This window comes from Alosa pseudoharengus, unplaced genomic scaffold (genome assembly GCF_046254945.1).
Source record: "Alosa pseudoharengus isolate Yale_2024_CS ecotype anadromous, Long Island Sound unplaced genomic scaffold, YU_APseudo_1.1 YU_APseudo_1.1_scf_19, whole genome shotgun sequence".
Lineage (NCBI taxonomy): Eukaryota > Metazoa > Chordata > Actinopteri > Clupeiformes > Clupeidae > Alosa > Alosa pseudoharengus.
The window spans coordinates 14,645,959-14,665,255 of NW_027468657.1; the positions used below are offsets into that span (position 1 = coordinate 14,645,959).

Genomic DNA, 19,297 nt, shown 5'->3' on the forward strand with positions numbered 1-19,297 from the left:
CCACCTTGAAAGCATTTTTCCCCAAATACATAAAGGTTAAGTTGAGCCTCTTTTTACCTGAGTTGTCCTATGGCTAAAGAGAATAATGTACAGTATACACTGGAACAAAAGTCAGGCATGTAACTTGTGCAATGTGCATTATCTATGTGCCTGACTCATTTAACAGAACTTCAGCATATTTGTTAAATTACAATATTTGTTAAAGTACAATTACAAATAAGATCACTACAATTAAAAATAATTAAATTATTAACATTAATACTTAAAATACTTAAAGGAATTATCCGGAGTAAAATGCACTTTAGATCAATTTACGGATGATTGGGAGTACATACGTTGAGTTGACATCCAAATCATGTCATTCGGATGTGTTTTGAGAAAGTTCGATGTTACCGTTTTTAGTCAAAACTCGTTAGCGTGGAAGTGAGAAGGGCATATTATTTCGCCGCTACAAAACGCTATTTTTATACCTCTTCTACAGTTCCAAACTCACAATTCACAATTCACAAAAAAAAAAACATAGTCCAGTCCATACAACTTCATTTCAATTTCAAAAGAAATACTGGACTATGTTTTTTTTTTTTTTTTAAACGGCGACGAAATTGTGAATTTCCAGAGCACGACTACTACGGACTTTCCCCTAAAGATGGCAGCAAAGATGGCAACATTTCCGGAAAGGTACTGGCTTGATGAAATTCATTCTGGACTCTCTATCCAACCACATAAAGATCTGGGATACTTCGGTTTGGCTTTAGGGACCCTCTACTCACTACCATGTAAGTGTAATGTTGTTTGGAACTGTAGAAGAGGTATAAAAATAGCGTTTTGTAGCGGCGAAATAATATGCCCTTCTCACTTCCACGCTAACGAGTTTTGACTAAAAACGGTAACATCGAACTTTCTTTTTTTTTTTTTTTTTTTTTTTTTATCTGATGTATTTTATTGAGCATTTATAATACAGATACATTCATTAATACATTTCAGGCTCTTTTTTGTTTACAAGTGTGTTCATAAAATGTAAAAGGATATTGTATTTTGACAAAACGAAACAGAAAAAAAATAAAATAAAAAAAAAAAACAAACAGACAAAACAGACAATGTACCACAAAGAACATACTAGGTTGACTAAGACCCTTCTCCCTCTTCCCCACCCCTGAAGACCCTACTCTTAACTATATCAGTGCTGCTTACTACATATTAAGAGACGGGATGTTGCATTGAGTTTGTATTTGCAAGATATGATGTAAATGGTTGCCAGGTATTATCAAAATGCTGAAGTCTGTCTTTTAGAATGTGCCTTATTCTTTCAAGATGGAGTGTATTAGTAAGACTGTCAAGCCACATCTTAGATGTTGGTGAGTTTACACTCTTCCATAATGTGAGGATAAATTTTTTTGCTATTATGAGGCTGTATGAAATGAAACGCTGTTGTGCTTTGGAGAATGTCTTGAAGGTTTCAGATACACCAAGAATGATGAGTACAGGATCTGGGTCGATCACTGTTCCCATGACCTCAGACATTATGCCAAAAACATTGCACCAAAAAGAATAAATTTTTGGGCACAAGGCATAACTATGAAGATGAGTTGCCACAGAGGAGTTGCATTTATCACACATGGGCGATACTTCAGGATAAATGTTATGTAATTTTTCCTTTGAGAAGTGCAGCATATAGATAACTTTAAATTGAATAAGACAGTGTCTTGCACTGAAAGAACAGGTATTAATCTTTTCCAGGGCACTGTCCCATAACTCATTTGTGATTGATTCACCAAGTTCTTTTTCCCATTTGCACCTATGTATGTTGGGAGATGGAGAGCTTAATGATAAGAGAGTGTGATAAATGTGTGTAATCAATTTTGGTAGTCTTGATGGTAGTTTCAGACAATCATCTATAGATGTACTTGATTCAGTCTCAAACTCCTTCACATGTTTTCGTATGTAATCCCTGATTTGCAAATACTGAAAAAAATTATTATTTCCTAACTCAAATTTATGCTGTAATTGCAAAAATGAGGCAAAAATACCTTGTATATATAAATCCCCAACACATTTAATACCTTTCTGACTCCAGACAGAGAATGCTCCGCCCATTCTGGAAGGGGTAAAAGTGGGATTCTTATCTATAGATAATGCAGGAGAAATAAGTTTCAGCTTAAAATGGGAACGAATTTGTTTCCAGATACAGATCATGTTGTGAATAATAGGATTGTTATTATATAATAATTTACTTATTTTAGTTGGGGCAAGCAGGACTGCAGACATTGAATAAGGATGACAGTCCTCCTGTTCCATCAGTAGCCATTTAGGTGGATGTGTTGTGGTATTAAAACAAAAAGTGAAAGTCTTAATTGCTGAGGCCCAGTAGTAAAACAAGAAATTTGGGAGTGCTAATCCTCCTACATGTTTAGGCTTGCAAAGATATTTCTTGCCTATTCTAGGGGTTTTGTGCTCCCACAGAAAAGGACTGATTAAAGAATCCAGACGTTTAAAAAATGACTTCTTAAGAAAGGTTGGAATATTTTGGAGAAGATATAACAATTGAGGGAGAAACACCATCTTTATAGCATTGATTCTTCCTATCAGAGAGATTGGAAGAGAATTCCAGAAAAGTAATTTGGACCGTAGTTTTTCTATGAGAGGGAGAAAATTTTCTTGAAAGAGAGAGGTATATTGTTTAGTTACTTCTATCCCCAGGTAAGTGAATTTTTCTGAGGCGATTTTATAGGGGAAATTGCTTAGGGGTGTCGGATCATTCATGCTGACTGGCATTAAAACACTCTTAGTCCAGTTAATTCGGTAGCCCGAAAAGGTTCCGAAGAAACTGATTTTGTCCAGAAGTAGGGGTATAGTGATTTGTGGACGTGTTATGTGGAGCAGAATATCATCTGCATACAGGGATATTTTACTAGTTGTTCCTCTAGTTGTGTAACCATGTATCTGGGGGTCTAGTCTAATACTTTGAGCCAACGGCTCAATAGCAAGGGCAAAAATTAAAGGTGAAAGGGGGCATCCTTGCCTTGTCCCCCTGTCCAATTTAAGTGGGGAAGATAAAGTTCGATTGGTTAGGATTCTGGCAGTGGGGTTTTTTATAAAGGAGTTTAATTAATGACAGGAATTTTGTCCCAAGATTGAATCTTCTAAGGACTTCAAATAAGTAATGCCATTCTATCTGGTCAAATGCTTTTTCAGCATCAAGTGCAAGTATAACAAGATCAGAGGTCAATCCTAACATCGAACTTTCTCAAAACACATCCAAATGACATGATTTGGATGTCAACTCAACGTATGTACTCCCAATCATCCGTAAATTGATCTAAAGTGCATTTTACTTTAATAAAAAGTAAATAATTCCTTTAATACTTAGTAATTAAATCCCCATTCTATTGATTTTATCTGTTCCTGATGGGTTAGGATTAAAGTTAGCTGTAACTGTAGTATACTGTAGGTGTTCACCAGTATTCTCATCAAATGTCCTAACTTGGCATTTAAAGTCAATGTTAAGTCTCATGACTGAAGATGTCTAGAAGAGAACCTGATGACTACAGCAGCAGGAGAACAAACCGTGGGCCCTGACATGTCCGTGAGTCTTTGCAGATTGTGTCATGATTTGTGAGGTAGGAAATTACTTCATCAAGTCCTCACAAGGGATCACATTAGCCAGCGGCAAGCGGCAGGTTTCCTATTGTCCTCTATGGATCACATTAGCCAGCGACAAGCTGCAGGTTTCCTGTTGTTCTCTGTGGTTCGGCAACGGAACGGTGGCAACGCTGGCGTAACGCTAGCGTTGAACAAGCTGAGCCTTGAACTTGGTTCAACTTTCATAGCGCAACACGCGCTTATTCAATTTTCAGTTAAGGCAAACCGTTTGTGTTACCATAGGAATGAGACAGAACTTATTATGGTCTGAGCATTGTGTTATGCTTGCCGCTGGCCAATGCTAGACATGCCTGTAGGCTACTACATGTCCTTATGCATCTCTACTGCACTGTAAGTAGTTCTGGAAAAGAAAGTGTAAAATAAAGTGTAAAGTATAAAATATAAACTTTTCTTGAACTTTTTCTTGAATGCTTTTTTCAAAAGTTGAGTTTGTCTGAATTGTAGGTACTGGTGGCGGTGTTGGTGTCCATGTTCAGAGGAGAACTGGTGAGGAAGTCTCCCATACTTCCACCCCACCCTTGGGGCTGGTACTGAATCCCAGGGTCTGGTGGGGCACTAGGGTCAGGGTCGGCCCTTCCTCCTCCCACTCCTCCAGCTGAGGCCTGACAGGGATGGATTGATATTGTGCCATCACGGTTACTACGGTTACACAACGGTCACTGTTGTGCTATCACTGTTTTGGATTGATATTGGGCCATCACGGTTACTACGGTTACACAACGGTTACTGTTGTGTCATCACCGTTTTGGATTGATATTGGGCCATCACGGTTACTATGGTTACACAACGGTTACTGTTGTGTTATCACTGTTTTGGATTGATATTGTGCCATCACGGTTACTACGGTTACACAACGGTCACTGTTTTGCTGCTATCACTGTTTGTCTGTTTGCAGTGTCTGTTATGCAGTCAATGCTGTCCTTGTCAAGACACACAATCAAGTACGGCCATTAAGATTCACAAACATGGCATATGTAAAGGTAGTATGTTATAAGGTATAATAAGGTATAAGCAAAAAGACACTTACATTTCCCCTGCCTAGTTTCTGTAAAAATCATAAAATGGCTAAAAGTCTTCATAACATTTTATCTCAAGCAATGCTCTTGAGCCAATGTACATGCATTAGGAATGTATATTACGTACCCCAGAAGGAGCAGCAGAAGGGTATGTATAGAGAGGCTCAGGACCGCTGCCAATAACTTCATTGTAAGACTGTAGTAGAGATGATAATGAAAACACCTTTTTTAAGTATAGAATTAAACAATTTAAAATGCATTGCTTGAAATGAATTAATAAATAAATAAAAATCTACTCATAGCAGATCAGAGTAACAAAAACACAACAGCCTCGAAAGGAAGTGACAACAGCCTTGAAAGGAAGTGACAACAGCCTCAAAAGGAAGTGACACAACAGCCTTCAAAGGAAGTGATTAATGGTGGGGGAGAGAAATCAACAACATATTTGACTAAAAAGGCAAGTTAAAAATTAAAACTTAAGAAAATACAATTCTGAGGTGACGAGTGAAGGTAACATTTAAGACCACGTCTACACAACAAACGGGAGTATTTTTTTTTTTATCGCTTTCACACCTTTAACGATATGATATGATACGATAGAAGATGTAGAGTTTGTTGATGGCTGAACTTACAAGTGGGACATTGTTGTCCACGGGTTGAGATGAAGGGAGAGACTGCTGCCCCGATTGCCCATCTGCACTCTCTACAGGGGCAGCAGAACCTTCCTCTACAACTGGTGCCTGTGGAGGAATACACAGAAAAACATGGGCTCGTTTTCACCATTGCAATCTGGTATGATTCCAACAGCAGTTTACTTTGTTCATGATAGGTAGTTGTTAAGTATATTGTGGCTCTAGCATAATATAAAGCAGTCTAAACTAAATCCACAGAAAACAACATGAACACGTTGCTCCTTGATGGGCCTTGTGAAATAGTGATAAGGAGACAAGGAGGGATAAAAGGGAAGACTGAGGGAGACAGTAAGAGGATGATATGTTATTTAATAGTGTGTGCGTAGGGCTAGTCTCTCACCGTAGGCCGAGGTTGAAGGGGGTGGCCTGGTGAATATATTACAACAGGATCCTGCAACAGAAACGGATGGATAGATGTAATCAAACCAAGGTCCACACACACAGCCTGGTTAGGAGCAGGTCAATTGCAGGAACATATTTAAATAGCAATAATAAGATCGCTCTACCGCACACTGTTGACTTTACTCATTTACTTATTTTATTCAGAGCGAACAGTAACTTTAAGAACAACTGATCACTGATGGTGACTAGAATATGTTTGTTCTGACTGAAAATGACAATGTCACATGACAAAAGTTTGTAAAACAATGTGAGAGCAACATGGAACATTTTTAACATTTTTATGAAAAATGGCAAGTCCAAAATGATTCATACCCTTTTTAAATAATCAATGGAAACATCTTTATTTGCATTCACAAATACATTTTCAAAATGGTTCTTATAAGATCTACCAAGCCTCTCCATGTCTCCACAATGAATCTAGACCACACCTTTTTAATAGAAATCCGGGTTTTCAGTCTGGAACAATTATTTGCCATCACTCTGGCCTTGTGCGCACTTTTTTGACGGATTGAGGTCTGGACTCTGGCTCTGCCACTCTAAAATGTTGGGTAACACTTTACTTGACAGTATCAACATAAGAGTGACATGACACTGTCATGAACACATGACACATGAACCCTAACCCTAAATTATTATGACAAAAACTGAATGTCAATAACAGAAGCGTTATGTCATAAAGTTTATGACTTGTTTATGACACATTCATGACAGTGTCATGTCACTCTTATGACAATACTGTCAAGTAAAGTGTAACCAAATGTTGATATTGTTCCCAGTTCTTGCCCAAACTATTTCTTGCCTTGTTTGGCTGTATGTTTTGGATCATTGTGTGGTTTAATGGTCCAATGAAGCCCATTGGGGCAGGTCTCTCGGCAGACTGCCTGATCTTTTCCACCAAAAATCTCAATGTAGCCCCTTGTTTTAGTGTTACCGTTTACTTTGAAAAGTTCACCAGGTCCCATTGTCTGAGTGTAACACTCATTAGTGTTACAAGGTCTCAGTTGTGAATGGGGAGCAGGTGTGTTAAATTTGGTGTTATTTGTGCTCTCACACTGGAAGTTCAACATGGAACCACATGGCAAAAAAGTCTCTGAGGATCTGAAAAAAAGAATTGTTTCTCTACATAAAGATGGCCTACAGTATATTAACTTTCAGTGTGGCACAATCTCTTTGTAAATTACGTTTTATTAAAACATGTTTCATCCATCCTGGTTCTCCCCGCTATTTGGATCGTTATCTCTAACACTCAATGAACAACATCTCAACGCTAATGCTGCGTTCTATTATCTATCCGTGTCGTAGTTCCGACGAGAAAGACAGGACATTGCCTAACAACATGCACCAAGATGCCTCCTTTACTCAGACGGCGAACTTTCTCGCTCAGTCAAACTCACAGGACAGAAGAAGAGTTTCGATACGAAATCCAAGATGGCTGCGCCCTGTGCGACCTCTAAGTATGACCGCTTTGGTTGTTTAAATCCAAGATGGCTGCACCCTGTGTGACCTGGAAGTATGACCGCTTTGGTTGTTTAAATCCATGATGGCTGCGACCTGTAAGTATGACCGCTTTGGTTGTTTAAATCCAAGATGGCTGCGCCCTGTGCGACCTGGAAGTATGACCGCTTTGGTTGTTTAAATCCAAGATGGCTGCGCCCTGTGCGACCTGGAAGTATGACCGCTGTGGTTGTTTAAATCCAAGATGGCTGTGTGCGCCCTGTGTGACCTGGAAGTATGACCGCTTTCGTTGTTTAAATGACGATTTCAATCACTCGTATTACTGTAATACCTTACTGTGTCCATATCACTGCCTAAGAAGATTTTTTTTTTTAAATAAACCCTTAAATTAATTATGACCTGGTGAATTTTGTTAATTGATACATTGACATAAATACAGTATATTTCATACATTATGGCATAAATCACACTTACAGTACAGCCTATTAGGCATGAGGCTCATTTAGCAAAGTAGCCTATATAGGCCTACGGAAGACTAAACCATAGAGAGGGCTGAAATATAAAGGGTATCATGATCATTTTGCCAACAACGTAGAATCATACCTAGGGATATCATGGTTTTATTTCAGTAAGCCTAATAGTTTAATGCAAAATCAAACCAGCTATTAGGCTAACTGAAATAAAACCATGATATCTCTAGGTAAAGTGAAGGGTATGTGATGATGTGGGGCTATTTTAATTCCAAAAGTTAAGGGAACTTTATCAGGATGCATAGTATCCTGGATCCATGAAATAACTGGCCTTTAAAAATAAAAATCTGCCTGCCTCTATGGGAATTTAACATAGGGGTTCCTACTGTATACTTATGCACCCTGTATTTTAATGAAGAACATTTATTTATTTACGATACATTACTCATTCACAAATAAAATTGGTGTCCTTAAAGGTTGGATTTTTCCTCATGGCATTTTTTTCAATTAAGACATTAAGATCAAACCAAAAGATGATTTTTTTTTTAATTCCTCTTTTTAGTCAACTTTAGCATGGGTGCCTAAACTTAAGCACACCACTGTATGTACTGAGATGATAGATGGATCAATCCTGTAGATGGCGCTCCACTTACATGCACATGGATGGGCGCGTGGTACTCTGGTGATGGTGAAGAAACAGGGGCTGTATCCCTCTTCTTGCGAGACCTCCACACACAGCAACAGGTGATCATTAAAACAATCAATATACTGATCACACAACCAGTGGCAATGGGTCCAGTCGTGTCATCTTGAAAATGCAGGTGGGAAGCAGGTGTACAGGGCAGAGAGAGGAGAGAGAGAGAGAGAGAAACAGATAAATATAACACACCAAAAATAAATATATATATATATAAATGTCTGTCTTTAGACTTAATAACAATAATGGGCAATTCCATGTAAAACTCACATCCATAACGCCAACGCAATGCCATGGTAACGTATGATGTGAATGATGATTACTTGAACTGTCACATCCATAACGCCAACACAATGCCATGGTATGGTATGATGTGAATGATTACTTGAAATTTGAGCATTCACTCTTCTTGGTTGTAGAACTTACATGAAAAACGAACAACAATTGTGACTGCAAGGTCCCCTGCAAGGACTGCAATTCTACACACAGCCAGCTACAGGGAATGTGTGGCAGACAAAGCGTGATGTCACAACCAGAGGCTGTACTTGAGTTACATATTGTTGCAAATTTCATATGATGATGCATCATTCCACAAAATCGTTTGTCTTCTATATCCAGTTATGCAATTGGCTAAACATAAGCTGTAGCCTCAACTCAAAGCTTTAGGCTTATGTCCTTTAGATCAGCTACAGACAATGAGTGGAAGACAGAGCGTGATGTCACTTATAGGCTACCAGAGATTGTTTTTGATTATTGCAAATTTCAGATGCATCATTCCACAAAATAATTAGTCTTCTCTAATCAGGTTATTCAATAGGCAAAACATATAGCGTGCCCTTAACTCAAAACAGCTGTTTGGCTTATGTCATTTTGATCTGTAAAAAATGTCACATGCAGCCATGCTTAAATTCTGATCACTGCACATTTATTATAATGTGTTATAATATAATATTCAGTATTCATTATTGAATGCTTAGCGGGTTTTCTACGGGACTAGCATGTTTGAACAGGCACTGCACTAGTTATATATACAACCAACGAGCAACATAATCTTCATATTCAACATGTACATACTTGACGCACTGCATACTTAGTTCTACAGACATACACATCTAACAAAAGGATTTGATTATTGAAAAAGAGAAAATAGTATATATATTGCAGAGATTGCCCCAGAGATTATGTACACTATTGTGCATAGAGTTCCAGAGATGCAATGCAGGGAAAGAGAATGCAGTGACAGGTAGCGGCCCCCAGGGGGCAGTGAGTGAGAATGTTGGGGACTGCGTGAGGAATCCTTGATGGTGTGACTGCTTTTTTGAGAAAATGTGATGTGTTCATGGAACACCACTAAATATACATCATGATTTTCACCATGCTGAATTTACAGCAGGTGCATGATTTCACTCTTCATTCAATAAATCTGTCTAAACACTCAACTTTCCACATGCATTCTGCATGCCTGACAGTCTGATAATGGGCAATTCCACGGAAAATTTACTTTTTGTCACATCCATAACGGCAGTAAAATGCCTTGGCATTTGTATGATGTGAATGATAACATTCATTTTTTGTGCATTTTTTCTCATGTACATTCTTCAGCCAAAAAGAGTAAATGATCACATTTCATGTAATCATTCACATCATACCATACCATCACATTTTATTGGCATTATGGATGTTACAAAAAACATAATTTTCCATGGAATTGCCCTAATACAGAAACATAGAAAAAAAAAAAAACACAAAAAATAACACCTTACCAGTCTCAGAAAGCCATATGACAGAGACGAGGCCTTCTTCCTTGTCTTTGACTTCATATCGTCCCACATCCCTTGATTTCAGGCCCATAATACGGAGTTCCAGTTCTCCACTTTGCGAGGGCTGTAGCTGCAACCGATCCTGAAACATCTGGAACGCTTCCTCGGTCTTTGTGCCATGTACAAAGAGCAGATACTCATTCTGCGATGGATCGATAAACATAACCACAGCCTCGTTTATAGGAACTGGGAACTTGCTTTCCAGGAAGGACTTCTTACTCACATCGTAATATTCCAGGTTTTCTTGGAGGGGGAGAGAGCAAGACAAATGTAAAAACAAAAATGGAGGATGGAAAATCCCTCTCTAGTTTGCAATTGGCAGAACACACTGCCTCCATCACAGTTGTGGAACGGCTGCGTTACATTGCTGCCACGGTGCACTTTTGGTGTGTGCTAACACTGGGAGTGTGTCTGAAGCACTGCGGCTACTCTGTCTTTGCTACTCTCGGTCTATAGAGGTCGTCTTTGCTACTCTCTGTCTATAGAGGTCGTCTTTGCTACTCTCTGTCTATAGAGGTCAGGTCGTCTTTGCTACTCTCGGTCTATAGAGGTCGTCTTTGCTACTCTCTGTCTATAGAGGTCGTCTTTGCTACTCTCGGTCTATAAAGGTCGTCTTTGCTACCCTCGGTCTATAGCAGGCCTGGGGTGGGTAATCGGGAGAATTCCCGGTGGGCCGCTTCACTTTTGGGCCGGTCGAGGAAAAAAATATTGACATTTGTCACGTTAGTCTAACTTCTCTTAAAGTAGGCTACACGTTCCGCATTCTGTGCATGACACCGTTGCCTCTGTATGGGTTGTAGCCTACCGTGTGAGGGAGTTCTCCCCTCCCAAAAAGAGTTGGTTGGGTCCATATAGCCCGTCTTTTCCAAAAAGTTTTCTCAGATACGGATAGCCGGGCCGGCCCTACAGTAGCCATAAGCGTCAGGAAGGATGGATGGTATAAAGAGGCCAGGAGGGACTGAAACGGCCAGGTAGAATGCTGCTAAATGTGCCAAGCTTCTAGATTAGGCCTACAGACAAAAGTGGCAACTGGTAAAGAGAGATAGCCTATAGGCAATGATTATTAGCAGTTATTGGACTAATATTGGACGTTTGTAGCGTTGTCAAGCTATTTGCAAGCACATTTCTTAAAATATTAGCCTTTTGTATCCGATTCATAGACTTTGCAGTATGCAAATATTAATAACAAAACTGAAGTTTGATCTGTGTAGGCCTATGCGGTAAAAATTGTAGCCTCTGAGCAGCAGATCAACCAGTCGACCACTGAAAATGATGAGCCCGAAATTAGTGATGAGGAGGCCATGACTACAGGGACAAGTAGAGAGGATAAATTGAAGTTATTTAATGTAAGAAAGAGGAATTACCCTACATGATAAACCTATATGCCTTGTTTGCTCAGAAGAGGGTGTAGTAGGCTAAAGGAGTAGGCTAAATCACCAAACAACAATAGCCTACCCATGCAAAAAACATGTAGCCTAAACATTAGTTCAATATGCCTCTTTGTGGAAGCGTGGGATAGGCTACATTTCAAAGGCTTTCTTTCTTTCTGTCTTTCTTTCTTTCTGTTTTTGTTAACTTGTGGAATAGTGGAATATTTTTTTGTTAACTTCTCAGTTGAAGTGAATTATTATATAACCTTTACACATTTGTTGAACCATGGTACTAATAAAACTACAGGATAGTAAGAGCTGAAATGTTGCTTCATTTATCCAATTTCCACCACTATGGAAAACGTGGGCCGGTCTTGGGCCTGAAACTCCCGGGCTGAAAAGTGGCCCCACTCCTGCCCTGGTCTATAGAGGTCGTCTTTGCTACTCTCTGTCTATAGAGGTTGTCCTTGATAATGGCTAGAAATCCACAACCAACATCAGCACGCAAAACTAGGTCTACTGTTTTTCAACTAATGTTGACTTAGACAGAATGTAATACTATCCTTCATTTAAAAAAAATATTCGATATTCTATCCTCTACCTGGGTCGCTGTTGCAGTGCGGTTTTGGGGCAGTGTGGCAGCTCTAAGCTGTTTAACATGGTGCCAAAATGTAAATCAACACACAAATTTTAAGAGCCGTTCCACAGATAGAAGCTATGTAGCCTGACTTAGCCAGACTCAATTCTACTTAGAATTTGAGTCTGGTACTGCAACACTGGGACATGATTATAGGGCGTGTTTCAAATGAAAAAAAAGGAAATAAAACAATTGGGAAAAAATGCCTCTGCACACAACTGGATAGACCTAACCAATCAGAACAACAAACTATGTGAATCCTGCAAGGAGAACAGCCAAAACATCCTTCTTCTCAATAAATGCCTTAATTACTGTTTTCTGTTTGTTTATACACTGTCAATATCTTATACACAATCTAGCTTCTCTAGCAACAGCCTTTCTGTTGTAAACAAAATCAAGCGAAGTCCGCTCAGGTGACATGAATGACTAGGCACCGTTGCTCATCGGTCTAGCATTGTATAAAGCCCGTCCAGATAATGAAATGGGCTAATTTTCTATGGCCTTAGGATTGGATATGCTGTTCATTGCCACTTGCGGCTAAACTTATCGTCATTATTATTATAGTGGATGGAATCCACTATCTTGAAATCTCTTGGAGCTTCTTCTTCTTCTTATTATAACCTTTTCTTTTTACCTTTTCAAGAATGAATGCGACTCTAACCACTTAATGTACAGACATGTTGATATAACCGTTCTGAAGGTCTGGAGTGGGGCAAGAGAGTTATTATTTCAGATTTTTAAAAAAGTTTATACTTTTTGAGAAATAGGGTATTAAAAATGTTAAAAAGCTAATTTTCCCCCCATAGACTAGAATGGAGGCTGTGATGTCATAATGGCCTAAAGCCAACTGCGCCAGAGAGGGTTAAAGCGGAGCGAGAGGCGCAAACGTTCGACAACTTCCGCGTTCGATTATTGCAAGGGGCGGGGGGGAAATCCCCCTTTATGCAGACCAGAGTAAGCCCTCGATGCACTAATGTCAATAGAGACTTTATGTCTTTCTGGATTTGTTGAGGGTTATTTGGAAAATTGTGTCATAATCTGTAAGTGTTTGTGATCATTTCAAGCCTAATAGTGTACTTTTTTAGTGTTCGGATTTGTAATAAAATAACTTAATATCAGACCATGCTGCTGCCAGTTACTGTCTGGTTGTTAGCATGCTAGCTAGCCTCTTAGCTAAGGTAACATTTTAAACGGAGAAGTGTAATTTTTTTGAAATGACAACTAGCTGAATAACATTACTGACATTAGTTAAAGTGAACTTGCAACAGTATATTAAGTTTAAGCAAAGTCCTTCAACTACTAGTCACTTGTTAGCGCATAGCTGTATTGCCATAGCTACTCCCATTCACTTGTATAGCGTTTTAAGCTAGCGTTTTAAGCTAGCGTTAGCTAGCTAGCTAGCTCGCTCGGTTCACAGACTAATTAAATTATTCATTCCATGTCCTAAAAACGATTCATTGGTATCATACATGATTAGTAAGGGATAATGGACGACACCGTGGTCTGTTCACAGAAGTTAATGCACTGTCGAGGTTGTAAAATGGCCCGACGCGAAGCGGAGGGCCGTTTAAACCTCGTAGTGCATTAACTTCTGTGAACAGACCACCGTGGAGTCCATTATCCCGCTTATTCCACTGTTGCCACTTGCGTTGTGTTCATTTCCTGTTACAATTTAAACGTTTTAATCGCTAAAACTGTCTTGTTTGTAGAACTAATTTCTTCCGACACATATCAACTAATTTCTCAACTCACAGGACAAACTGCCGTTACTAGTTCTAAATGGATGGTTGCTACGGCCAAAGGCCAGTCGTTAGTTCTATCTCTCCCGTTGTCAAGCGGGCGTATCCCAAGATTCTGATGAACTTTAGCTTTGAAACATCGCTATTTTACTTAGCCTGCTGTCATCCATCTAGCTAAAAGCCACCTCCGTCATATGCTACAATGTTGCAATGTTCTGAACGTCTGCATTTTACAGCTCGGATGCAACGTGACAGTTCATTTAAACTTCACAACGAGTTTGGCGAATTAATATACAAGTGTGATACGGCCAAAAAATGGATCTACTACATAGGTGTGCAGATAACATACGGTTAATGGTCGTTCTAAATTACGTAGGACAATGGGAAATTCAACCAAGCAGTGGAATAATAGACAATAATACTGTGAACACAATTATGTTTATCTGCTCTTATTGCTTGTTAAGAGAGAAAGTTTATTTAGTGACGTAAGGTGACACTCCCACTTATGCAGACCGGAACTGTCCCGTTTTGCTTCCATAGTAACGAATTACGTTGCTCTATCTTGCTAGTAATCAGGGATCTTTGGCTGCGCTAGTTAAGCTCCCAGAGTAGTTCCCGGGCTAATCAGAACACTGGCACAGGTGTCACCTGTGAATCCAACTGTCAGCTTCTAATGCATACAATGTGGCGCTCCCTAAAACTACACATCCTGTTTAAGTGTTACCCGTGTGTCAAAATAAAAGTCACAGCCATCTCATGCTTTGCGCATTATATCTCCAGAATGGCTTGACGCATATGCTTCAAATTTGGTTCAAGTATTTGTATGGACTCAAAGATGAAGTGAGTTGATGTTAGAGGTCAAAGGTCAAGTCCATGAATATTCTGAGCGCGATATCTCAAGAATGCCTTGACATACATGCCTTAAATTTGGTATGAGTGTTTGTATGGACTCAGATGAAGTGAATTGATGTTGGAGGTCAAAGGTCAAATGTCAAGGTCAAAAACACCTCAAGTGTTATATCTCAAGAACGCTTTGACACACAAGGTTTTTTGGTACGAGGGTTTGTATGAACTCAAAGATTAAGTGATTCAATGTTTTTTCCCCACAAATCTCCCCACCAACATTAAGCCAGCAGCTTTCCATCCACTATTGTAATTCCTCTGGCATTACATTTCTAGTTATTATTATTATTATTATTATTCTTATTACCTCGAACATAGAGAGAAGTGCTGGAGATCTCGACCCCGTTCTCCTTCAGGAAAGCATAGCGGCCCGCATCGGCGTACTTGATATTGAAGGCATTCCAGCTGGCTCCCAGACTGTTATCTGTGTTGTTCCGACTCCACAGGATCTTACGGTCAGTTGACCCCTCTCTGGTGAACTCCAATACGGACGCCGCCTGTGGCACCTCCAGACTGAACTTATTTCCATAATATACTTCCTCCGCACTGCCGCAATCTGTGAGAGAGCAAAACATGTCTCAGGAAAAAGATGGACAATATGCAGCCCAAACCGCCCAACTCCGAGATGATGAGCGGAGGTAGAGGCAAGCATCAAGAAATCAATAATGGTAACTGATAGCAAAAAGTGAATGGAAAGTAATGACTATTAACATTATCTCACCTTTGAGAAATAATTTGATCGTTCCCAACCTCAACAGAAATGTAGCAGCAGTGCTGGCATGTGTCCAGATATAATCGCCCTCATGTCGTCTAGTGACCTCAGGAATAAACACGTCTCTGTTTCGGAACTCATAAGAGGGGAGCAAGATCTGGAGGGGGGGGGGGGGGGGGTGTGTATTTTTCAGTTAAATTGTACAATTTATTTTATTTATTGTGGTTGTCTTTCAAAGAACTAGCTAACATTTGGCATTATGAAAGGGGACTGTTTGGTCCATGCATTTCACACCTGGCCTAAGATTTTTACCATCTTTCAAAATAGGCCCTGGCTTGATCCTGATAGCCTGGGGCCGTATTCACAAAGCATTTTATCTTACCACTAGGAGTACTCCTAAATCGCACTAAAATATTTTAGCTAGGAGTTTTCTCTAAAAAGTTATTCACAAAGCCTTTCAGACCTACTCTTAGGAAAAGGAAAAATGACAACTCCTAAACTAAGAGTGAGTCTTCGTTGCTATGGTTGACGTCATTACTCATGCACAAGCTTGATTGAAGTGACCACCTTGATTGGCTGATGATTATAATGCGGGAATTATGCCAAAAACCTCCCCTACGACGATGAGTGACAGGTGACAGGTCTGTGCTGGTGAGAATGCGTGCGCTACACAAGTACCGCGAAGGATGGAAGATGATGAATAAATAGCCTAAATGAATAAAGAGTAAGACGAAGCAAATAGCCTAGTAGCGTAATAAAATACACTACGGATTGATGCAGTGTCTTTGAAACATGTTTTAGGATTGTTTATGAATAGGTCTTAGTGAGTTAGGAGTCCTCTCGACTTCTTATAAGCTGTCCCAGACTTAGGTGCTACTTTCAGGTCTAAAATGCTTCGTGAAATACTTTTAGTGAAAATAATTCGGAGTCCTAAAGTTAGGAGTGACAAGCCCATTATTTTTAGGAGTTGCTCTTCTTAAAATTCTTTGTGAATACGGCCCCTGATCTATTCTAATAATCTATTAATTGACCATAATGCACTACTCTGGCCATGCTTAGCTCAAAGGCTTATCATGCCAATGCCCTATTCACCCCTCTTCCTTCAGGGAAAAGGTTTAAATGAATCACAGCCAGAACTTTACGATTCACCAACAGTACATATCCCCAGACAGCAAGAGCCCTCAAAACCCATCATCCCTGAGTATCTGATCTGCACAGTACCTCTTCCTCCTCAGAGTCAGTTTTAAGGCACTGACACTACTGCTTTGTTTTATTTATCTTGATTTTATTTGTGTAAGTGATTTATTGAACTATAGGACTCCAGACTCTGTATGTTTGTAAGACAATCCTGTATTTTATCCATTTGCATTTTGTTCTGTCCTCTGTGTAGATGTCTTGTGCTGTGTATGCTGTTCTGTCTGTCTGTCCTGTATGAGCCTAAGCACTAAACCAAATTCCAGGCGATGTTCCATCACACTGGCAATAAAGCATTGACTTGACTTGAAAGGCTTAGGCAAATATCTTACATGAGTCCGGTTTGCCACCTGCATTGCAGAGTCCGACCCACTCGGTTGAAAAAACAAATCATCATAATATTTGGCTTTTGATAAGGTGACAAACTGACCAGGGCATACATACTGACGTCTCACATAAAATTCTTCCTCTAGTAGAGAGGGAGGGAGGGAGGGAGGGAGGGAGGGGAGAGAGAGAGAGAGAGAGAGATTGTTATTATTTTTTAATAGTTGTCTTACTTTATTTCAAAGTCTCACTTAATTTCCCAATTTTGTTAGGCATGTTTGTCCTATGTATACATGTTATTGAGCTTTGGCAATAATGTTACTGAAACATTCATCCCAATAAAACTTTCTTGAACTTAATTGAATTGGAGTGAGTGAGTGAGTCAATGCTGTTACAAGTTCATGTGATGGAAAGATCATCACGCCCAGGTTATCTTGGGCTCCAGAGCCACCTATTAATTGAATTAAAAGTGTAACATTCTCTTGTGGTATTCCTGATGTATATCCTTTACCCCTGAGCTGTGCTCACCAATAGCCTACCCGTACCAGTATACAAATCTGCATCAGTGTGTTTGTATGCTTGAGCATAGTGTGACATGTCAATACACAGCAGCAAAAGCGAAGAAGACAGTGTGGAGTCTGCCTCATCCGTGAACGCTGCAACAAAATCCCGCATTCAAACCCGTGTTGTGTGCCTTCTGGTTTCTCCACCTACTGGTTTCCTTGCGCGCACTTGCGTTGCTCACCACAGCTGCAGGAGTTGTCAAACATCCACAAACAAGTTTTAGATGGATTTGAAGTCGCATTTCAGATCTACGCCATGAGCACTACACGACAGCCACTCGGACGAAAGTGTAAAATAAATATATTTTTCACACAAACAAATGTAGGCTACTTATAAGCTACCTATCAAACTCTATCTAGCTGAGCAACTCCCACGTCCAGATGTTCCAATCAGTTATTAATTAATCACGTGAGCAACACCATGGCAACGTGGCTGTGTCTGAAACCGCATACTTCGCTCAGTACACTACTAATGTGCACTGAGCGCTTACATCTGTAGTGTCCACTTTTCGATGGTTAGTATTGCCCCAATATCTGCACTATATCCTTAAACTAAGTATTTGAAGTGTGGAAGTAGGTGGTTTGAGACACACCCATTGTGTTACATTAGGTGACAAATGGTTACTTTACCCTTATCTCATAACTCCGCCCTAGCAACTATTATATGGAATAAAATTCTCGCCAAAAGTTTTCTGTACCTGTACCAAAGTTTTGTGCTTGTAAGAATATTTTGTGCTCGTAAAAATGATTTGTGTACATGTAAAAACTAGATGTACCGCGTAGCGGTACAAAATATGACCGCCGCTCAGTCCTGCACATCCATTCCGCGAAAATAAATCATATTAATGAATTTGTCTCCATCTTCTACTCCATCCCCCACTCTTGAAACTTTTGTGTATGCTTGTTTGGAATGTGTGTTTGCACACATTCCGCACACAAAGTAGCCTACTGGCGCTGCAAAGGTGAATAGATTTGTTTCTGGGCCAAAAAATCTGTAACATTGTTATAAAACCTTTAAAATCTCTAAACAATCACAAGTAGGGCAGTTCATCATAGTCCATCCATTGCAACTGGACTGATGAAAGGTACACCTGTAGGCTACATTGTATTTGGGAAAAGCAGAAGGTAGCAGCATAATGTATTTATTTATTTATTATTAAACTAAAACAATCCCTGTCAGTTCCATGCAGTTTTCAACAGCTATCAAGAAGAGAGGTCATGTCATGGATTTTTGTGAATGTTTCTTCTTCTACATATGCATAGGTTTAGTCATCTAGTTCAAATTATATTCAGCTTTATTGTCAATGCACAAATTAAATACCAGTAGTCTAAAACAAAATGCCGTTTTACCCAGTGGTGCAAATAACTGACATGTCCAAAAGGGCCTTCATGAAATGCGTTGCGAGACTGTTCATACACATTTTAACGGGCAAAGTTGAAGAGCTACTCTCCGTTATTGTTTGTGCAAATAATATGCTGATTCATGTTCCCTTGCATTTTGCAACCATGAGGTCCATGGTTAAGCTCAATCTTTTGACGCAATCTTTTGATTTTCACCCAGCCTAGTCCATGGTAGGCGCCCGATAGAAATATTGTTTAATTTTGCGATTGAGATATCCACGCACTGGCGCCCCCCCTGCGAC

General features: G+C 39.6%; 1 protein-coding gene across 1 annotated transcript in view; it reads right to left on the reverse strand.

Moving 5' to 3' along the window:
• Positions 1-900: 900 nt before the first annotated feature.
• LOC143132365 (uncharacterized) overlaps positions 901-19,297 on the reverse strand; it is a 28,403-nt gene continuing 10,006 nt past the window's right edge. The window contains exons 3-11 of the mRNA XM_076291827.1: positions 17,100-17,236; positions 15,583-15,730; positions 15,169-15,417; positions 10,156-10,455; positions 8,349-8,503; positions 5,709-5,759; positions 5,309-5,416; positions 4,804-4,872; positions 901-4,262 (exon numbers count right to left, since the gene is read on the reverse strand). Coding sequence (XP_076147942.1) covers positions 4,077-4,262; positions 4,804-4,872; positions 5,309-5,416; positions 5,709-5,759; positions 8,349-8,503; positions 10,156-10,455; positions 15,169-15,417; positions 15,583-15,730; positions 17,100-17,123 — 1,290 coding nt within the window. The 5' untranslated portion in view covers positions 17,124-17,236 and the 3' untranslated portion in view covers positions 901-4,076. The remainder of the gene's footprint in view (positions 4,263-4,803; positions 4,873-5,308; positions 5,417-5,708; positions 5,760-8,348; positions 8,504-10,155; positions 10,456-15,168; positions 15,418-15,582; positions 15,731-17,099; positions 17,237-19,297) is intronic.